The sequence below is a fragment of the Eurosta solidaginis genome, chromosome 4 (assembly GCF_040869045.1).
Source record: "Eurosta solidaginis isolate ZX-2024a chromosome 4, ASM4086904v1, whole genome shotgun sequence".
NCBI classification, from domain to species: domain Eukaryota; kingdom Metazoa; phylum Arthropoda; class Insecta; order Diptera; family Tephritidae; genus Eurosta; species Eurosta solidaginis.
Genome location: NC_090322.1, coordinates 254823478 through 254843741, shown reverse-complemented (window position 1 = coordinate 254843741; position 20264 = coordinate 254823478). Strand labels below are relative to the sequence as shown.

The 20264-nt window shown below is 34.0% G+C and overlaps 1 protein-coding gene across 1 annotated transcript in view; it reads left to right on the top strand.

Moving 5' to 3' along the window:
• The first annotated feature begins 12653 nt into the window (after window positions 1-12653).
• The window catches only part of Bcat (Branched chain amino acid transaminase), a 35182-nt gene continuing 27571 nt past the window's right edge, over window positions 12654-20264 (top strand). Inside the window, exon 1 of the mRNA XM_067785805.1 lies at window positions 12654-13030. Within this exon, the coding sequence (XP_067641906.1) occupies window positions 13001-13030 (30 nt within the window). The 5' untranslated portion in view covers window positions 12654-13000. The remainder of the gene's footprint in view (window positions 13031-20264) is intronic.

Genomic DNA, 20264 nt, shown 5'->3' with positions numbered 1-20264 from the left:
TTGATAGTTGGTTGGCTCATCTCTACAGCAACAACATACCTTTGTTCAGACTGTCAAAATGTGCGTGTTGGTATTAGGAGAATGGAATGGAATAAAATCATAAAACTTTGCAATTTTTGTGTGTTGTAAAAAAATGTGTTCAATGTTTTGGTTTTATTTTGAGTTTGTCATCTTCCTTTGACAATCCCTACTCCAGTGAAATTGAAAAAATAAAATCAGCTGATGAGATAAGCCAATCATATAATTGAGCCATGCGTAACTGACGTTAAAATCTACTCAATAAACACACTTTACAAGGTTGCTTTTGCAGTTTGAAACAATTTATTACAGAATTTTTTTTAAATTGGCAATTTATTATTGCAATTTATTATATGATAAATTACGTAATAAATTGCCCAAATGGTATAAATTGCCAATTTGGTGTATGTTTGTACATAATATTATAGTTGTTTAATAAATCCAGCTAAATTAATTTTTGTGACAATGTGTTGCTAATTATGCAAATATATATATATTTTTTTAATTAAGGAAATGCAAATGGTTTTTAATCATTTCAAAGAAGTCGTGCAAAAGTTAAATTTAACTTAAAAGAGTATAATAATAAGATATTTAGCAAATAAACTTATAGTTTGATTGCGACTATTCGCCTAATCATATGTACATTTTTTTCATTTTCACTTATCGACTCTTACTAAGAATACAAATTTTATTCAAAATGAAGTTTGCTGTCATTTTCCTAAATTTAATACTTTTATGCGTTTTCGGGTGTTAGAAACCATGAATATCAGTGATTGCTATAAGTACGGTTGGGGACAACCTGTTTGCTCAACCGAACCAAGGACTTACACAAGTTGTTTTGATTTAGAATGGGCCATCTTAAAATCGCCGAAGATTTCTTTCTTACATATTGGATCTTGCACTCCTGAGGAGTTGAATAGTGCACGAAGGCCAAGGCTTTAAAGTAATAAAACTCTGTATCATCAACGAAATACTAAAGTTGAACGTTGCTGCAATATTTTTTTAATAAAATATTTACTGAAATAAAGGGTGGAAGAATAAATTAATAAAAGTGTATCTAACTATTTATTTAATTTGTAATTTAAGTGTAAGTTGTGGAACTAATACTCAATGAAGTATACAGATGTTTTGGTTTTGAGTTGGGACACCCGGTAATATGCATAAATTCAGAACTGAAGATTTTTGATTTTGCTCTCCCTATTGATTTGTTTGGGTGAGCGATATGTACATATGTATGCGGTGTCTAAATTTAATCTCTTTTTTTTCAATCCAATCAAAGTTTGTTTGAGTTGAACTGGTCTGTCAATGAAGACGTCACATGGACTGGAGGTAGGTACTAGAGCTTACATATATCATAGACCAATTCCATCCTTTTGGCAAGTACTATAAATTTGCAAGCAAAGCTTAAGTCGAAATTTCATTTTACTCCTCAGGAGCGTAAATACTCTTACCCCTGAATCCCCTGTGGATCAGTGCTTTCACCTATAGCTTTTATTAAAAACTCGTACAGAAGCAAACTCACAAATTGAGCATTTGGAAGATCTCCTCAGAATTAAAGTTTCAAATGTCATTTTAAATTACGATGATTTAATTAAATATGTACATTTCTTCGTAGTTTTTCTCTTTTATGTTATACAATGGAGATGAGCTTTAATTAACTTTTTTACATTTTTGTTATTCATTATTATTTTATAAAGCATTGACTCCCTACCTAATTTTACTCCTGAAAATGAAAAAAACAACACTTTTTCGGGGACAACATTGGTGAAAAATTTTCAGATGGCCGAATGACGCAACCTGAAAATGTTTCATTCATATGTACGTATTTTTCGACCGTCATGTGTGGTAATAGTGCGTGTGACACTTCCTTATTGTACGGACGTCGAAATCAAACTCATAGTACAGGTTCACGCGCGTCATGCGGATGCGCCCCTCGTGTCGGTTGGGCGGGCTTTGGAGGGTATTTATCCGTTGGGTTTATTATTATTATTAAGATATGTATGAGAAGTAAACAATTCCTTTCTCTTTCTAACACACACCCGTTTGACACATCGGTCAGTGTCAAACTATTGTGGAACTCAGTGAAATGTCAGAATTACCGAGGTTGCTGTCGTGCAAAGCGACGCAGGGAAACAAAAAAAGGAGCGGAATATCAGATATGGGTTGCTGTGATGGTAAATTTTTTTGAAAGAATTTAGTATGAAAATGTAGTGCACCTATATGGGTCTTGCAGAAAATTATAAAAAAGTCTTGGATTGGGGTATATACACGGGTGCCAAGTTTTTCTACCCGTTTAAAAGTTCTCCGCGAAAAACAGTTTGAAACCGAGGTCGACTGCAATAACTCGTCCAAAAATGTGGAAGAGAAATGAAAGGACGCGTTTTATCCTTTTATCAATAGTCCAAAGGCGAAAAAGTATTCGAATTATTGGAAGCGAGGCAAAAACGCTTCTATTAATATCTCCCCCGACGGTTTTGGTCGTGTTTTAGCAATCGCCCCGGTAATAAAGTATCAGAATTTGTTAATTAAAATTGTCCAAAACATATAGATTTTAAATAGAGATGTAATTAAGAGCTCCTTTGAAAGTAAATAAGGATATTTCTTTGTAATTTTACAATAAAAATTTTACGCAGTTTTCGTTAGCAGCTACTACACTTTTCTTGGACCTAAGAAGTACAACGGTGCCAAAGAGCATCCACAAAAAAACTGAACAAGAACAAGCATTTTATCAGGTGAGCGTGACTGTGTATGTGCGTGCTGCTACATATCCTACTTGTAGACCTGTACTATGATCAAACTAAATGTGTTTGGTCGTTGATTTTGACGAAGTAATAATTTTTCTTTCGCTCGTCGTGTACGTATAAGGCCGCTTAGCAGGTGCTACGCTCATGCCCACCCATGTCTTCATAAACATCAAATTACTATGACGTTACTTCTACGGAAATGAGCTACGAACATAGCGGATACGGTAGTATGAAATAACTGTACCTTAAGTAGTATGATCTTCATTATGAACACTACTACGTATGCGAATATATAATTGATATACTCCCTCAGAGCAAAGAAATATAATCAGCTTATATGTATAAATGTACGCATGTATATATGTATTCATGCTGCTGTGAGAACGCACTTACAGGAACGCTCAATTTGAGAGGTTTTGTACTAAATAACCGAGACAAGTGTTTTTCGATGAGACAACTTCTATGGTCATAAAGAAAATTGGAAAAATAATGATGCAAGAGTGCCTCTAATCTCTTCAACAAATGTGCGCATAGCTGGATGCCAAACAACGTCACTATTAATGATTACCGGCAACACGTGAATTGCATCAGACTTTTTGTGTTTACACAGGCGGCGTTAACAAAAGTGTGCGACCTTAGAAAACACTTACCGCTTGTAGCATACATATATACCTACCTACACACAAACGTTAGACATTGGATTTGTGTACCAAAAATAAAAATATCAACAGTGTATTAGATAACTGTCTCATTGGAATACATAAATCGTTTTTCGGAAGGACCAATTTAGATGACCTTTTTTGGGGCTACCCAGCAGCCAAGATGATAAGTTTTGACCTATAGAAATGATGAACTGTTTCGTATGCGAAACGAGGCTGCTAGTTTCATTTCGGGTATTGAAAGGGTTTCAGGTTCGGTTTTGATATTATTGCTCAAAGGTAGCTCACCGAGTATCGTACCTTGTTTAGCAAGGTAATATAAATCGGATCAAGCTAACTAATGTGCAACTACAATTGATATTTGAACATAATTCTGTAATCATCAGCGAAATAGTCGATTATTTTGACGTCAAATAGAGTACTTTAAAATTTTTAATTCGTTTTTCAAAACACATCATTCTGGCGTTAAAGTCTAAATCTGAAACTCCTTTGTACTACATATATTACAAAACTGAATTTGGTTTGATCCTTAGATTTGAGCTCTAAACCAGAAAACCTCACACTTGCATTTATAAAAGAACAAAAAACAAAATTTAGTGGGCGGGGTTGAGCCGCCGTGGCTTGATCTACCTGTCAAGCTATCACCACAGAGGATAGATGAATAAGAGAGGTTAATTAATACTTTTTGTGAATTTTATTTGTAATGTCCCATTTGAGGGGTAATTTTAAATTGCTTTTACACATTTTCATGAGGTCTTTTTGATTGTTTTAAAGAATCGTATTAATTAAGCAATTCATCCTCTTTCCAACAATCACTAAATATATTAATATAAACTTCTTAAAATGCGTAGAAGGCAATTTTCTAATACCCGCCAATCAGGTACATACATTAAAAATAAAAATTGAAATGACGTATCTTATTCTATATATCCTCTCTGCTATCACATCTGTATAACAAAACATATTATAACACTTTCTATGTATAACAAAATATTGTGAAAAAAAATCTATTACATTTTTTGATCTTATTTTTTACCAATTTCTATTTCAAGATTTCTTTAGGTTTTTGTGTTTGGTTGTAAACTAATTTTGATATTTTAGATGTATTGTTCAATTAAGCTTAAAATCCAAAAAAATAAAATTAGGAAATACATCAGTAATTTGAGAGATTTTGAATTTAGATAAAAAAATTTGCAAAATTGTTCAAACCGATGAATGGTTTTAAATTTAAGCTCAAACAGTGTAGCAAAGGCCTGGAAAGGCTTATGAGCCTGAGGAAATACCCACGGATGCAATTATGATAACTGCAAATAACTGCCCGGAGCTTCTGTGGTACATGTATAAAAAGTCACAAAAGACCCTTGAAAGAAGAAAGAAGTTGTTCACTCGAAAATTCTTTTAACGAGGCCCCAGGCATAAAGCATATCCTCCTTCCACGAAACCCAAAACAAAAAAAACTTAAAGTGTGATATATTTTCAATGCGCTGTAAATAGGTAATCAGAATTTTGCATGGAATGCCCCATCTACATTGAGATACCCATGATTAAAACACTTACGAGGTATAACCGTTCTCTCTTCTGTTCGGTCTTGATTTTTTTTTTTTTTTTTTCAGAGTAAACATATTATGTATGGTAGAAGTTTTCATCATCATGTTTGATTTCAATAAATATGCAGCGGTTGTTATCGCACGCGCCATATTTTAACATATTTTTTAGCACATACCTACTAAATATACACGAAAATTTGTGTGTATAAAAAAATAACGACACATTTAAAAACACATAAAAAAAAAACAACTGTATTCCTACACATTTTGTAGGCATGACACTCAAGATCGTGTATTAAAAATAAAACAGAGACCAAGTCCCGTTAAAGAACATTTGTGGAACAAATATAAAATGTTACTTTGAATAACAACTGTTCACAATATAACGAGCGATACCTACATTTAGTTTATACCTAAGTGTTCTTGTTTTTGTGTATTATGGAAATGTTTTAACCGAAATTTGTTTTCTGATTTCAATATTATTTCCGTGTTTGCTGTTGTCTTTTATTCCGAACGAATAAACAACTTGACGGATGAATCGATACTGTTAATTTTATTAGGAAGTCAAAAAAAATTATGTATGCAACGAAGTTCTGTCCTCCCTTGTCAAATTTGGATTGGAGACAAACCAGTTTTGGCGTTGCGCCATCATCAGTATCATTTAAAGTTCTGAACCAAGTTTGACAAAGCATGGAAGAAAATCGTTCCAATATACATTAATTTTATCCACCCTGTCGGGAAATCAACAAACCAAAACGTTTCAGAAAAAAGTTGTGTTGAATAGCATTAAAATTCCTGAAAAGGAGAAACAAAGTTGTGGAAAAACACGCCAAATATTCACATATTTCCGAAATTTTAAAGATCTAAAAACCTTGAACTAGCTTTTCGTGAAAAGGAGATTTTTTTTCCTGAAACTCATGGAAACATTAGGTTTATAATTAGCCGGAAACAATTGGTTTGTCAAAGGTTATTCGGACCCACTTCTCCCCCACATACATTGGAAAAATTGTATATGTATATATCGCCCTTTTTATTGTAAACTGATGTAATCCAAAATTAAAATTTTAGAGATTTTAAGATACTCCACAACAATCGACTGGTGAGACTGTGGTCACATACATAGAATGCTCCTGGGGCAAAGATGGCCCCAGCGGTCTTTGGATATAATTTTTGTAATAAAACTGTATGAAAAACGAAAGCTTTGATTGCGTTTTCCCAACAAATTAAAATTTTGAATTGAAACTGTTTCCAAAATATGGGCGATATCATGAACCTGCGGCGCAATAGATGACACGTAGGTACATTTTATGAACTTATTCTCATTGGTCTAGAGGTCTACTGACCTTGAGGTCATTCAACTATTGTTCTGCCATATTGACAAATACTATTATGTTTTATGTATAGGAATTGGGATAAATAATAAAGAAATACCTAATATCTATGTACTTATGCATATAGCATTGTACACATACATACATTTCGAGGTGTTTATTTTTTTGCTTTGTGCCAAAAACCTGTACAAATAAAAATTTTAATTCTACCAAAAAATGCCAGGCAAAAGTTCATAAAAAAATAAAAAGAATAAAACAAATAAAAAGTTCAATTTCTCCGTAATGATAAGAAAGAGTAGATAGATCACTTATCGAATCAATATCGTGCACTCACTTAAACGACTTGTAGAGCAGAGAGCAGAAACACTCCTAACATTTTTATTATTTAGTACAAACGACTTTGTGAGTCGAATATCTCATATCCATGGGCGTAGCCAGAAACAGTATTAAGGAGGGGTTAGGAATATCTGGTTGAACCCACAAATCCCAAAGATTACACATTTTTGTTATCAAATATCTTATGAACAAATTTAAATTGGAAGTGAAATTAGTGAAATGAGCAAAATTATCTCATCATAAAACAATTTTCGGATAGTAATAATGATATTAATAAATTCTTAATTATGCTTACAGGACTTAATAGTCAGGACAGACACATTTCTTATCGCATTTTTATACTCAGTTGAGCAGAGCTCACAGAGTATATTAACTTTGATTGGATAACTGTTGGTTGTACAGGTATAAAGGAATCGAAATAGATATAGACTTCCATATATCAAAATCATCAGTATCGAAAAAAAAATTGATTGAGCCATGTCCGCCCGTCCGTCCATTAACACGATAACTGGAGTAAATTTTGAGGTATCGTGTTGAAATTTGGTATGTAGGTTCCTGGGCACTCATCTCAGATCGCTATTTAAAATGAACGATATCGGACTATAACCACGCCCACTTTTTCGAAATACTGGAAAAATGCGATAATTCATTACCAAAGACGGATAAAGCGATAAAACTTGGTAAGTGGCTTAACCTTATGACGCAGAACAGAAAATTAGTAAAATTTTGGACAATGGGCGTGGCACCGCCCACTTTTAAAAGAAGGTAATTTAAAAGTTTTACAAGCTGTAATTTGGCAGTCGTTGAAGATATCACGATGATATTTGGCAGGAACATTACTCCTATATACTATATGTATGCTTAATAAAAATTAGCAAAATCGGAGAACGACCAAGCCCACTTAAAAAAAATTTTTTTAATTCTAATTTTAACAAAAAATTTAAAATCTTTACAGTATATAAGTAAATTATGTCAATATTCAACTTCAGTAATGATATGGTGCGAAAAAATATAAAAATAAAAGAAAATTTCAAAATGGGAGTGCCCCCGCCCTTTTTCATTTAATTTGTCTATGATACCTTTAATGCCATAAGTCGAACAAAAATTTACCAATCCTTGTGATATTTGGTAGGGGTTTAGACTCTAGGACTATTACTGTTTTCTGTGAAAAGGGCGAAATTGGTTGAAGTCACGCCCAGTTTTTGTACACAGTCTACCGTCTGTCCTCCCGCTAGGCCGTTAACATGATAACGTGAGCAAAAGTCGGTATATCTTTACTAAAATAAGTTCACGTACTTATCTGAACTCACGATGTATTAGTATAAAAAATGGCCGAAATCCGACTATGACCACGCCCACTTTTTCGATATCAAAAATTACGAAAAATGAAAAAAATGGTATAGTTCTAAACCAAATACGAAAAAAGGATGAAACATGGTAATTGGATTGGTTTATTGACGCAAAATATAACTTTAGAAAAAAACTTTGTAAAATGAGTGTGACACCTACCATATTAAGTAGAAGAAAATGAAAAAGTTCTGCAGTGCGAAATCAAAAGCCCTTGGAATCTTGGCAGGAATACTGTTCGTGGTATTACATATATAAATAAATTAGCGGTACCCGACAGATAATGTTCTGGGACACCCTGGTCCACATTTTGGTCGATATCTCGAAAATGCCTTCACATATACAGTTACCACCACCCCCTTTTAAAACCCTCATTAATACCTTTAATTTGATACCCGTATCGTACAAACACATTATAGAGTCACCCCTGGTCCACCTTTATGGCGATATCTCGAAAAGGCGTCCACCTATAGAGCTAAGGCCCACTCCCTTTTAAAATACTCACTAACACCATTCATTTCATACCCATATCGTACAAACACATTCTAGAGTCGCGATTGGTCCACCTTTATGGCGATATCTCGAAAAGGCGTCTACCTATAGAACTAAGGCCCACCCCCTTTTAAAATACCCACTAGCACCATTCATTTCATACCCATATCGTACAAACACTTTCTAGAGTCACCCCTGGTCCACCTTTATGGCGATATCTCGAAAAGTCGTAGACCTATAGAACTAAGGCCCACTCCCTTTTAAAATACTCATTCGCACCTTTCATTTGATATCCGTATCGTACAAACAAATTCTAGAGTGACCCCTGGTCCACCTTTCTTGCGATATCTCAAAAGGCGTCCACCCATAGCACTAAGGCCCACTCCCTTTTAAAATACTCATTAACACCTTTCATTTGATACCCATATTTTACAAACGCATTCTAGAGTCACCCCTGGACCACCTTTATGACGATATCTCGAAGAGGTGTCCACCTATAGAACTAAGGCCCACTCCCTTTTAAAACACTCATTAACACCTTTCAGTTGATACCCATAACGTACAAACAAATTCTAGAGTCACCCCTCGTCTACCTTTATGGCGATACCTCGAAAAGGAGTTCACCTATTGAATTAAGGCCCTCGCCCTTTTAAAATACTCATTAACACCTTTCATTTGATACCCATATCGTACAAACAAATTCTAGAGTCACCCCTGGCCCACCTTTATGGCGATATCTCGAAAAGGCGTCCACCTATAGAACTAAGGCCTACTCCCTTTTAAAATACTCATTAACACCTTTCATTTGATACCCATATCGTACAAACAAATTCTAGAGTCACCCCTGGTCCACCTTTATGGCGATATCTCGAAAAGGCGTCTACCTATAGAACTAAGGCCCACTCCCTTTTAAAATACCCACTAGCACCATTCATTTCATACCCATATCGTACAAACACTTTCTAGAGTCACCCCTGGTCCGCCTTTATGGCGATATCTCGAAAAGTCGTAGACCTATAGAACTAAGCCGACGCCCTTTTAAAATACTTATTAACACCTTTCATTTCATACCCATATCATACAAACAAATTCTAGAGTCACCCTTGGTCCACCTTTATGGCGATATCCCTAAACGGCGTCCACCTATAGAACTATGGCCCACTCCCTTTTAAAGTACTCTTTAATACCTTCCATTTGACACACATGTCATACAAACACATTCCAGGGTTACCCTAGGTTTATTTTCGTACATGGTTATTTTCCCTTATTTTGTCTCCATAGTTCTCAGTTGAGTATGTAATGTTCGGTTACACTCGAACTTAGCGTTCCTTACTTGTTTTTTTTTCGTTTCTCAAAGATCCTTTTAGTTGTGGTACAAATGGATTAATTTTACTAATATGATATTAACGTCAGTCTGCCAAGAGTTTGCAACAATCTACTGGCCATGTTTTTTCTTTGGAAAAAGAGAGGTCTCGCACCCTCTGGTAAAAGTTACTTTTTAATACTTTTTTAACTGTTTTGTGACTCAATAACGCCAGAACGGATTTTAATGAAATTTTATCCAGAGATGGACAAAAGTGTGGAATGATCTACTGGCTACATTCTTTTTAAAAACAGAGGAACAGTAATATTTTAATTATTTTAATCCGTTATAGCCTTAAGTATATTTACTATGAAAAGTGATATCAAGTCTACCGTCTTTATAGAGGTATATGAATTTTGGAAAAGTTAGCGGTATTCTCGCCCAGCCCCGCCCCTTTCTTTGGTACAATATCTTCAAACCCTTTTTATAAATCGCCCTTTTGATTTTTTTACCTCACACCAAAATATCATGGTCTACCAATTTTTGGTATGTGGGTAACTTAGATTGAGCCTTAATGAAAAATGGTAATGTGAGCAGTGTATCATCCGGAATGATTTTAGGATTATTTAGGGTCTATTTCGAGATCTGTGCGCGGCTGTTTTAAAGATCACATCGGAAATTTCTCTGTATCTATGCTGTTTCCGGATTGTTTAGAACATTATTTCGGAATTGTGTTGGGGAATTATTCGCGAATATTTCGAGATCAATTTGGAACTATTTCGGGACTGTTTAAGGATCTTTTCAGGACCTCATGTGTACAAATTCGGGATTGTTTAAATCATCATTTCAAATTTTTTGGTTGTTTTTTCCGGGTAATTTTAAGGCTTTTTATGGAACACTACGGGTCAATTTGTCGGGGGGTGTCGGGGAAATAAATTTGGAATTATTTGGGCCAGGTGGAGACTGTGCTCGAAATCGTTTCGGGACCATTTCTAGAATATTTATGACTGGCTAAGAGCCTTTTTTTGGGCTTGTTTTAGGGTCCTTTAAGGGGCTATTGCAAGAATTTTTAGGACTGTATCGAGATCATGTTGATACTGTTTCGGATAAGTTTCTTGGTACTGTTTCGTAATAATATAGCCTTGACCATTTCGTGACTATTTCGGAATTATTTGTGAATAGTTTCGAGGTTGTTTTCGAGATTATGTCGGATCGTTTCGGGAATGTTTTTTAGACTATTTAGAGGCTGTTCGAGATACATAATAAAAGGATTTATACGGGATAATTTTTAATTATTGCCAGATCATTTCGAGATCGATTTCGTAACTATTTCATCACCATTTGGGGACTATTCAGAAAAAAAGTAACACAGTACTTCATCCCAATACTCCGGGCCCCACTTTTTTAAAATATCCAATACATCCTTCTTTCTATAGGTCATTGTGGTTTTATCTCTGGACTCATTCTCAATTGTGTACGCTGTTTCAAGATTATTTTCTGGACTGTCACAAAACTGTTTTCAGGATCTTGTCGAGGCTATACGCTATATTTGTATGCTGTATTTTCTTCTTGTGGGCCGTGGGTATAGGCTTAACAATCAGCAAAAATTGCAATCTATGCAATGATTTTAATAATGGTGGAGCCTGCCTACATATACCTGTATCGACGCTAAAGTTTGCTAAAATACTCTTTAATCCTCTAAAACTCTAAGGCTTAAAAAACCTTCATAAAAAATTCAAACTCTTTAATCAAAATTTATCTAAGTATGCAGTTTTGGAAATCCTAATAATACTCAGCTGAGCAGAGCTCACAGAGTATAATAATTTTGTTCGCATAACGATACGCCGTAACGTCATAAACTAATCGAGATAGATATAGACTTCTATATATCAAAATGATCTGGGCGAAAAAAGAAATTCATTTAGTCATGTCCGTCCGTAAACACGATAACTTGAGTAAATGTTGAAGCATCTTCATGAAATTTGGTATGTAAGTTCCTGGGCACTCATCTCAGATCGCTATTTAAAATGAACGAAATCGGACTATAACTACGCCCACTTTTTCGATATCTAAAATTTCGAAAAACCGAAAAAGTGCGATAATTCATTACCAAAGACGGATAAAGCGATGAAACTTGGTAGGTGAGTTGACCTTTGACGCAGAATAGAAAATTAGTAAAATTGTTGACGATGAGCGTGGCGACGCCCACTTTTAAAAGAAGGTAATTTAAAAGTTTTGAAAAGATTTGCAAGCTGTAATTTGGCAGCTGAGCATGTAATGTTCGGTTACACCCGAGCTTAGCCTTCCTTACTTGTTTTTTAGTACAAAGAAGTCCAAATTTGATGTTTCTGTTTCCGTTGTGTTTCACATTTTTTTAGTCAGCGTTGTAAAATGGAAATATTATACAAGAGACAAGCAAAAATCTGCTCAGAAAACGGACTACATAATTCAAAATAGAGCTTAATTTCAGGGAGGCGGAAGGCCCCGTGTTAAGCACCAATTACGCAAATACTCAAGTATCAATACTCTTCCCAGTGTGAGCAAAGCATTTAGCCGGTTTTTTTACAATTTACGTACACACGCATGAAAACAACAAATTTAAGATCTCATGTCTGATAGGTAACTATAATTTTGGAAATAATTATGAATAAAAGAAGGCAACTCATAATTATTTACACCAAAGTCAAAAAGCTACACACATGCACATACAGGCATAAACAATTTAGTACAAGGAGTATTTAACTGTTAATGTCACACTCCCGCCATTGCCTTATATTTATGTGTGTGTGCATGTATAAATGTTTGCGCGTGCATATCCCATACGTAAATGCGAGAGACTGTAACATTGCTGGCATCCGGTACGTTAAACGAATTGGTAAACTCGCTGCAATCGGCACCGCTCAAGGCCTATAGATAGAGGTGCAAAACGCTCGAAAACTCAGTTGTTAAAGATACTGCAAAGTGTAAAGACAAAAAATTTAGAATTTAGAAAAGAAGGAAAAAAACTAAACGTAAAATAAAAGTGGAGCAAGTGCAAAGAATTTATTTAATACAAAAATAGGTTGTGAAAAATAAATTAAAAAATACTGAAAATTATTTTAATTGAAGTATCAAAGGCTGTGAATTTGCTTACTTTGTGCAAAAAATCAATAAACAAACTACAAAGAATTAAAAGAAAGAACACAGACTGTTGCGACTTTCATAATAAATTACAACTGGCAAAATGACTACAAAAATGGCGATAAATGCAAAGGTTTGTATATGGGAAGGGAAAAAGATTTTTGGTTGGGTAGGTGAAAATAAGTTAAAGAAACAAAAAATGGAAGAAAAAAGCTCAATATATTTAAAAAAAACAAAAACGAAGTCAAACAAAAATACAAAGCTCTTAATTAAAAAATAGTACGTGAACGCTAAAATAAGTGATTATCGTGTGGATAGTGCGCCAATAGCAATCATCCAACATTACAACATATCGTCGCTTGGCGCGCAATACCGCGTATATACCAAAATTTCCAAAAACGAGATTTCGTTACCCCGACTAGGACTCATCGCCCTTACTGTATTTATGTTAAAATTCCGCCGCTTTTATCAACAAAACCCCAAATAAAAATCAAGGGTAATACCGCGTATAAAATTAAAAAAAAAAAAATTGGGCGCAATACCGCTTATATTTTAGTTTTGAATATTACACAAAGATGTGTAGAGTTGAATGTAGGCTTTATTTTAGTAACTTTGTAAATATATACTTTGATTTTTTACTCTATAAATTAAAGCATGCTTTTTTAGGAAAATATTAAACATTTTCTTCTTGATATATAATTGAAAAAAAATTTACTAAACCAAGAGAAAGTACTTGAAAACTTTTTTTGAAGCCTTACCTAAGTTGCCTTCGCATTATTGCAGAGCTTCTTCAAGTAAGCTATGTTTAGAACCTATTTTTGTGACAAAATCTGATCTTTACAAGGTTTATAAACGGGGAAGCCGATAAATTATCGCAGCCAATCGCTTCTAGAAAGGTTTTTGACGCTGTGTTTTATGAGAAGAATTTGTCCTTATTTAAACCAAAAAAATATCTGTATCGGATTCAAAGAAGGAAATATTTCTGAACATGAGTATAATATCCACATTGAACGAAAAAATGCGGCAAGAGAAGAAAAATCAAAAGATAAAGGTTGTTTTTTATTTTTTATTTTAAGTTGTTAGCAATAAATGGTGAAATACATTTAATTACAGCTGATGTCCAAGGTCCTAAGTTATGCCCTAAAGTAAATGCCAGTTCCTCATACTTTAAGATGAAGGTCGCTGTACATAACTTTACCATTTACAATTTATGTACAAAAAAATTGTTATTTTATTGGTTCGATGAAACCGAGGCCAATCTGAAATCATCCACTTTTACATCATTTTATGTCGATTACATATCTTAATTGCTTCGGGATGATCCAAAAACAGTTGCTGTATCTACATATATACAGATGGATGTACCTATCAGAATAGAAATATTGCCTTTGTTAACGCTCTTCTAAACTTGTCTACAGAGTACAAAGTTGAAATTTATCATAAATATTTAGAGGAAGGTCATACTCAGATGGAAGTAGATTCTGTTCACTCAGTGATTGAGAGAAAATTGAAAAATAAGCAAGTATACCTTCCAAGCCAATATGCTCTTGCAACAGAGGAATCGCGAGTAAAGCCATTCCCATATGAAGCCAGTTTTGTAGACCATACCTTTTTTAAAGATTATAGCAACAAACAATTCTATACATACAGCTCTTCTATACGACCTGGTATGGGAACAGGAGAACATGTCGTTAATAATTTGCGTTTATTAAAATACTTACCTAACGGAACAATCCAATTCAAACTAAATTTTAACGATGATTACAAGATACTACCCAGCCGATCTAAAAAGAATTTAGGAAAATATATACCCTCTGCACTCTACAACTCACGTTTGAAAATACCCAAAACTGAATTTGAACATTTACAACAACTTAAGAAAGTCATACCACCTGATTCCATAGTTATTTTAACACTAATTTAACTTTATTTAAAAAATATAAATAGAATAGAATTTGCTAATAATAAATAAAATGACTTATGGAACCTATTTTCTTTGAAATAAAGAAATGCAATACCGCGTATTTAAAAAAAAGTCATTTTTCTGCTGTTTGAATGCTTTTTTTGGTAAATTATTATATGTACATGGTGAGGCAACCTGAAAAGAAATAAAATGTTAGATCAGTTCAAGATTGGAGCAACGGTTTGGCTAAAAATTAGTTTTTTCTTCCTCCTACACAATTTGGCTTCTATCAAATACACGGTATTGCTTTTTACAAATACGCGGTATTGCGCACCAAGCGACGATATGCAATAATGATAAAGTTGCCGATAATTATTATTATTATTATTTATTTATTATTACGGCGTTTTAAGCCTAAAACTTAGATTATTACAAATTTTTAAATACATTTTAATAATAATAGGATTTCTAGCGTTTGGGGTGTCGGAATGCATGAGATTCCGATCAGCACGGGAACTGGTGGTCCCAACGGGCGTGTCTTGGAGTCATATCATTGGGAGGTTGGAAGGACGTGTTCTCAATCCTGCCCTACTCCAAGACGTATGATTACCCAGTTTTATTATTTATGCTGTCGGAATGCATTTGATTCCGGTCAACCCAAAAGCTAGCAGCTCAGCAGAATAAGCCACTCTTATCGGACGGTTGGAAAGGACGTGTTTCCAATCCTCCCTGTACCAGCTTTTATGTAAACATAATTAATTATAATATATCATTGTTTTAGGAATATACGTGATTCACATGAATACTCCAACTGTTTGTCTGGGACGATATTTTCAGGAATTCTTTCCTAATTTGATTGCGAGCAATATATGTATTTAACCTGATGCATAAGGTTCCTCTATGTCTGTTTGGATTGCCCTGTACGCTCAAGGATTAGTAACATGAAATACAGATACAAAATATTTATCTTATTGGAAGGGTTTTGCAATATTCTAATAAACTTTTTTTGAAGGTGTTTAAGTTTTCACAATTTTTAACATGATTAGGTAGTTCATTAAAACATTTCAGGCCTTTGTAAAATATATTTTGCTTGTCCATTTCTGTTTTGAGAAGAGGTAATCTAAAATTATTATTTTCCCTGATTATGTAAGAATGGATTTCATTCACATAAACAAGTTTTTCACTTAGGTAGGCTGGTAATTTACCATGCTTGATATAAAATACAAATTTCATACTATGGTAAAATATCAACTGTTTCACACTCAACCAGTTTAGTGCATCGATCATACTCTTTATGGAAGTGTCGTACCTCATTTTCAATATAAACCTCATAGCCTCATAACTTTGTTTTGCATAACTTGTAACCTGTCGACTTGTGTTTCATTGGCGATAAAGAATATTGTGGGGCAATATAAGAAGTGCGGTTCTATGATGGATCTATAAACTTTCAACTTATATTTCTTACTAATAAGTTTACACGATCTCTTCCAAAATCCAATTTTTTTGCCCATTTTGGCAACAATATAATCAATATGATCTGTAAACCTCATTATTGTCAATCAGGATCCCTAAGTACTTAAATATTTTGACATCCTCAATGCTCGTATTCATTATTTTTAGATCAAAATTAAGTGATTCTCTATTGGTCGTCCTAGATAAAACCACGAACTTAGTTTTGTTAACGTTGAGCTTGAGTTTATTAGTGCAAAGCCATCTATACAATGAGTCCAAATCTTCTTGCATTTTGCTCCTTGCTATTGAAATGTCCGTTTCATTTACTTCAAGTAGCGCATCATCTGCAAACAACCTGATTTTACTATATTTCAGTGCCGATGATATGTCGTTTATGTAAATGTTGAACAGGATTGGTGCTAATACCGACCCTTGTGGTAAACCTATGTCCACTTGTGCCTCGGATGATACTACTGACTCGATGGTTGTTCTTTGTTTCCGGTCTGATAAGAAGCTTCTAAACCACTGCAATTCCTTTTCCCTAATACCAATTTTTTGTAGTTTATCGAGCATTATATTCCTATCAATTGTTTCGAACGCTCTTTTCAGGTCAATGAAAACTGCTACTATATGTTTTTTTAGGCTCAGCTCTTCCTTCCAACTAGATATGACGTAATTTAACGCCGTATCGCAAGAGTGACTTTCTCGGAAACCGGATTGTTCCTTTATAAGGATTTTATTATTTTCTAAGTAATTAAGCAGTTGATTTTTTATTACAGTTTCCAGAATTTTTTCTATGTTCGGCAATGTATTTATCGGCCTTAATTCTTCTGCCATTATTGAATCTTTTACTTTCCTAATTGGTACTATTGTCGAAATTTTCCACATGTCTGGCACTATTCCAGTAGTCATGGATTTGTTTATAGCGGTTGCATAGAAGAAACCCATGTACGATACCGAATCTTTAATTACGCCTTCTGAAAGTAAATTTTTCCCCCCAGTTTTATTTTTGAACCTTTTTTGCTATACGTATAACATCCTCAACCGTAATTTCTTCGAATTTTAAACATGACCTAGTTGTAAATTGGAAGTCGCTCTGACTCTGAACAACTTCAATTTCACTGTTTATATCAACAATGCTATCTATAAAGAAGGAGTTCAATGCTTCAGCAATATCGCGGGGTGTATCATATGTCACACCTTTTACGATCACCGTCAAGATCTTTTCTTTTGGCCCCGTTAAGTTTACAGCATGCTTAAGATACTTCCACATTAGCCTGCTATCTGAAATATTGAAATTAATATTATTCTCCATGTATTTAATCTTTTTAAATTTGATTAGTTTTTTGTAGTACTTCGCTACCATGTTATATTCGGTATAGTCACCCGTTGCTCTAGCTTGTGCGTGCAACCGGTATTTTAGTTTATTCAATTCTGTCAATTCTTGGTCATACCATTTATTTCTTAACTTTACCGTACTGTTTTTTTCAAACGTTAGTACTCCCATACAATCTAGTAAACAAGTATTTATATTTAGTTGACCATGTCGTTGACATTCATGCTTCTTATTAAACTGAGATCGCAATTCCTCAGTAGGGTCGTCAAGTTATCGGCCGAATAATTCTCCCAGGATGTTGATGAAATGACTCTTCGTAACGGGTTTGAATTACTTACTTTTATAGCAAATGAAATAGTTTCGTGATCGGATATTCTGTGGTCTTCAAGATTTACACAAGACAGTATATCAGCGTTTGCATATAATAAATCTATTTTTGTTTGAGAAGTTTCCGCGACTCTTGTATTGAAATTTATTTTTTGTTTCATTGCGCTACGTGCACAAATTTCATTCAGTTTGTAGCTACTCGAAGAGTTAATATTTAAGTTTATATTGAAATCTCCAACTAGAAGGGAATTCGTACCTGATTCTAATACTTCTGATAAAATACTCTCTACGTGATTTAAAAATTCACTGTCACTAGAACTTGGGGAATGGTACAACACACCTATATGCCACTTAATGTCCACTTGCTTTAATTTTACTATAACACACCATACATACGACCCCTCCCGTATGTCTACTATGAGAGTCGCAGCGAATTAATGTATACGGTGCAATATTAATTTCAGAATCAAGAATATCTGAAGTTATATGTGTTTCTGAGCATAAAACAATGTCCGGATCCACTTCTTCTATCATTTTCTCGAGCTCTGCTTTATTTGCTAACAAACTACAAATAATCAAGTAGACACATTTCAAATCAAAAACATTTATTACTGGGCCTGTACGTCTTGGTTGCTAAAAACCAACTCGTTGTCTTTCCAATTTAAGCTTCCTTTGATAAACTGGGCAGTCATGGCTCATTATGTTATGGTCTATATTGAGCTTAAAACCTAACTGATTATTGGCATCTACGCAATTACCACATTTATTAATGGGCATGCTCTCCTTGCAGTTTTCTGCCCCATGTTCTCCCAGACATTCTAGAAGGAAACTCTGACAGATTTAGTACAAGAACTGACAAAAGAGAATCCAAACAGACATATGTACATGCATCTGAGATCTGAATATATGCCTAAAAGCATTGTTTTTGTAAGTTTTTGCCAAAAAAACATTTAACGATAAAAAAAATTGTCGTTGTTGAACTGTAGAATGTGTCAGTGATAAGTGTAGTGGCACTATCATTAGCCGTAGAGGCTCAAACAGTGTTGCGGCAAACTAGGAATAATATACTAAAACCATTGTCTTTTTTTACAAGAAAGTTAGCTCCGTGAACTTTTGGCAATTTATAATTCAATAAAATATTTTTAACATTTCCTTGAAGGTAGAAGAACATTTACACAGACTGTGAAGAAAATTAAGTTTACAAACTAAAAAAATCTAAAAATATAAAGAAAATATGATTTCTAAACGGAAAAATTAAGATCGATACATGTAATTAGAAATTATATTGAATTCATTAACAGCCTGTAACAGGTAGCGCTGAGGGCATAATTATACTTAAAGTAGCAGTAATAAACAAGTAAAGGTGTATAAGTTCGGGTGTAACCGAACATTATATACTCAGCGTGAGCTTCAATTGCACATTTCATTTCAGATAAATTACTTTTCTACATAACACGTGGCACCGCCCGTTTAAAAAAAGTGTCTCCCTATTTCCTCTTACAACTTGATAATTGAAATATATTGATTACAAACTATTTTTTGCTAAATTATAGCTTATTATTCTAGACTACAACCTTTTTAAACTTGTTTTGTATCTAAGTTGCCGTGGTCTTTAACCGATCCCGTCCATTTTTACTAGAAATATTTTCTGTTATAAGAAAATTATGTGTACACAATTTTAGTACGATATGTAATTGCTTAGTCATAAAAGGGGCGGTGCCACACCCATTTTCAAAAATTTTAGTGTTTTCCAATTTAATGTTATAATTCAATTTCGAAAGTAAAATTCTATTGATACAAAGCTCTTTTTCGCTAAGATATACCTTATTTTTTTCGTCTACGACCTTTTTAAAAATATTTTATATAAAAGTGGGCGTGGTCTTTAACCGATCTCGTCCATTTTTTCTAGAAATATTTCCTGCCATAGGGAAAATCTGTGTACCCAATTTTATTACGATCCGTTAATTATTCTTCGAGTTATGGCTCCCGAAACATAGAAAATTGCTTAGTCATAAAAGGGGCGGTGCCACGCCCATTTTTTTAAATTTGAAGTTTTTCCTATTCATTGTTATAAAACCACTTGGGAATTGAAATACCATTAATATAAAGCTCTTTTTTGCAAAGACATAAGTTATTTTATTCCTCCACGACCCTTTTAAAAATCTTTTATATAAAAGTGGGCGTGGTCCTTAACCGATTTCGTTAGTTTTGCTTCAAAGCATTCCTTATAGTAAAGGCAACCTCTCTGCCGAATTTTGTTACGATAGGTTTACCGATTTTTGATTTATGTTTAATCGTATTTGTAAAATTTATTTTATCACAAGTGGGCGGTGCCACGCCCATTTAAAA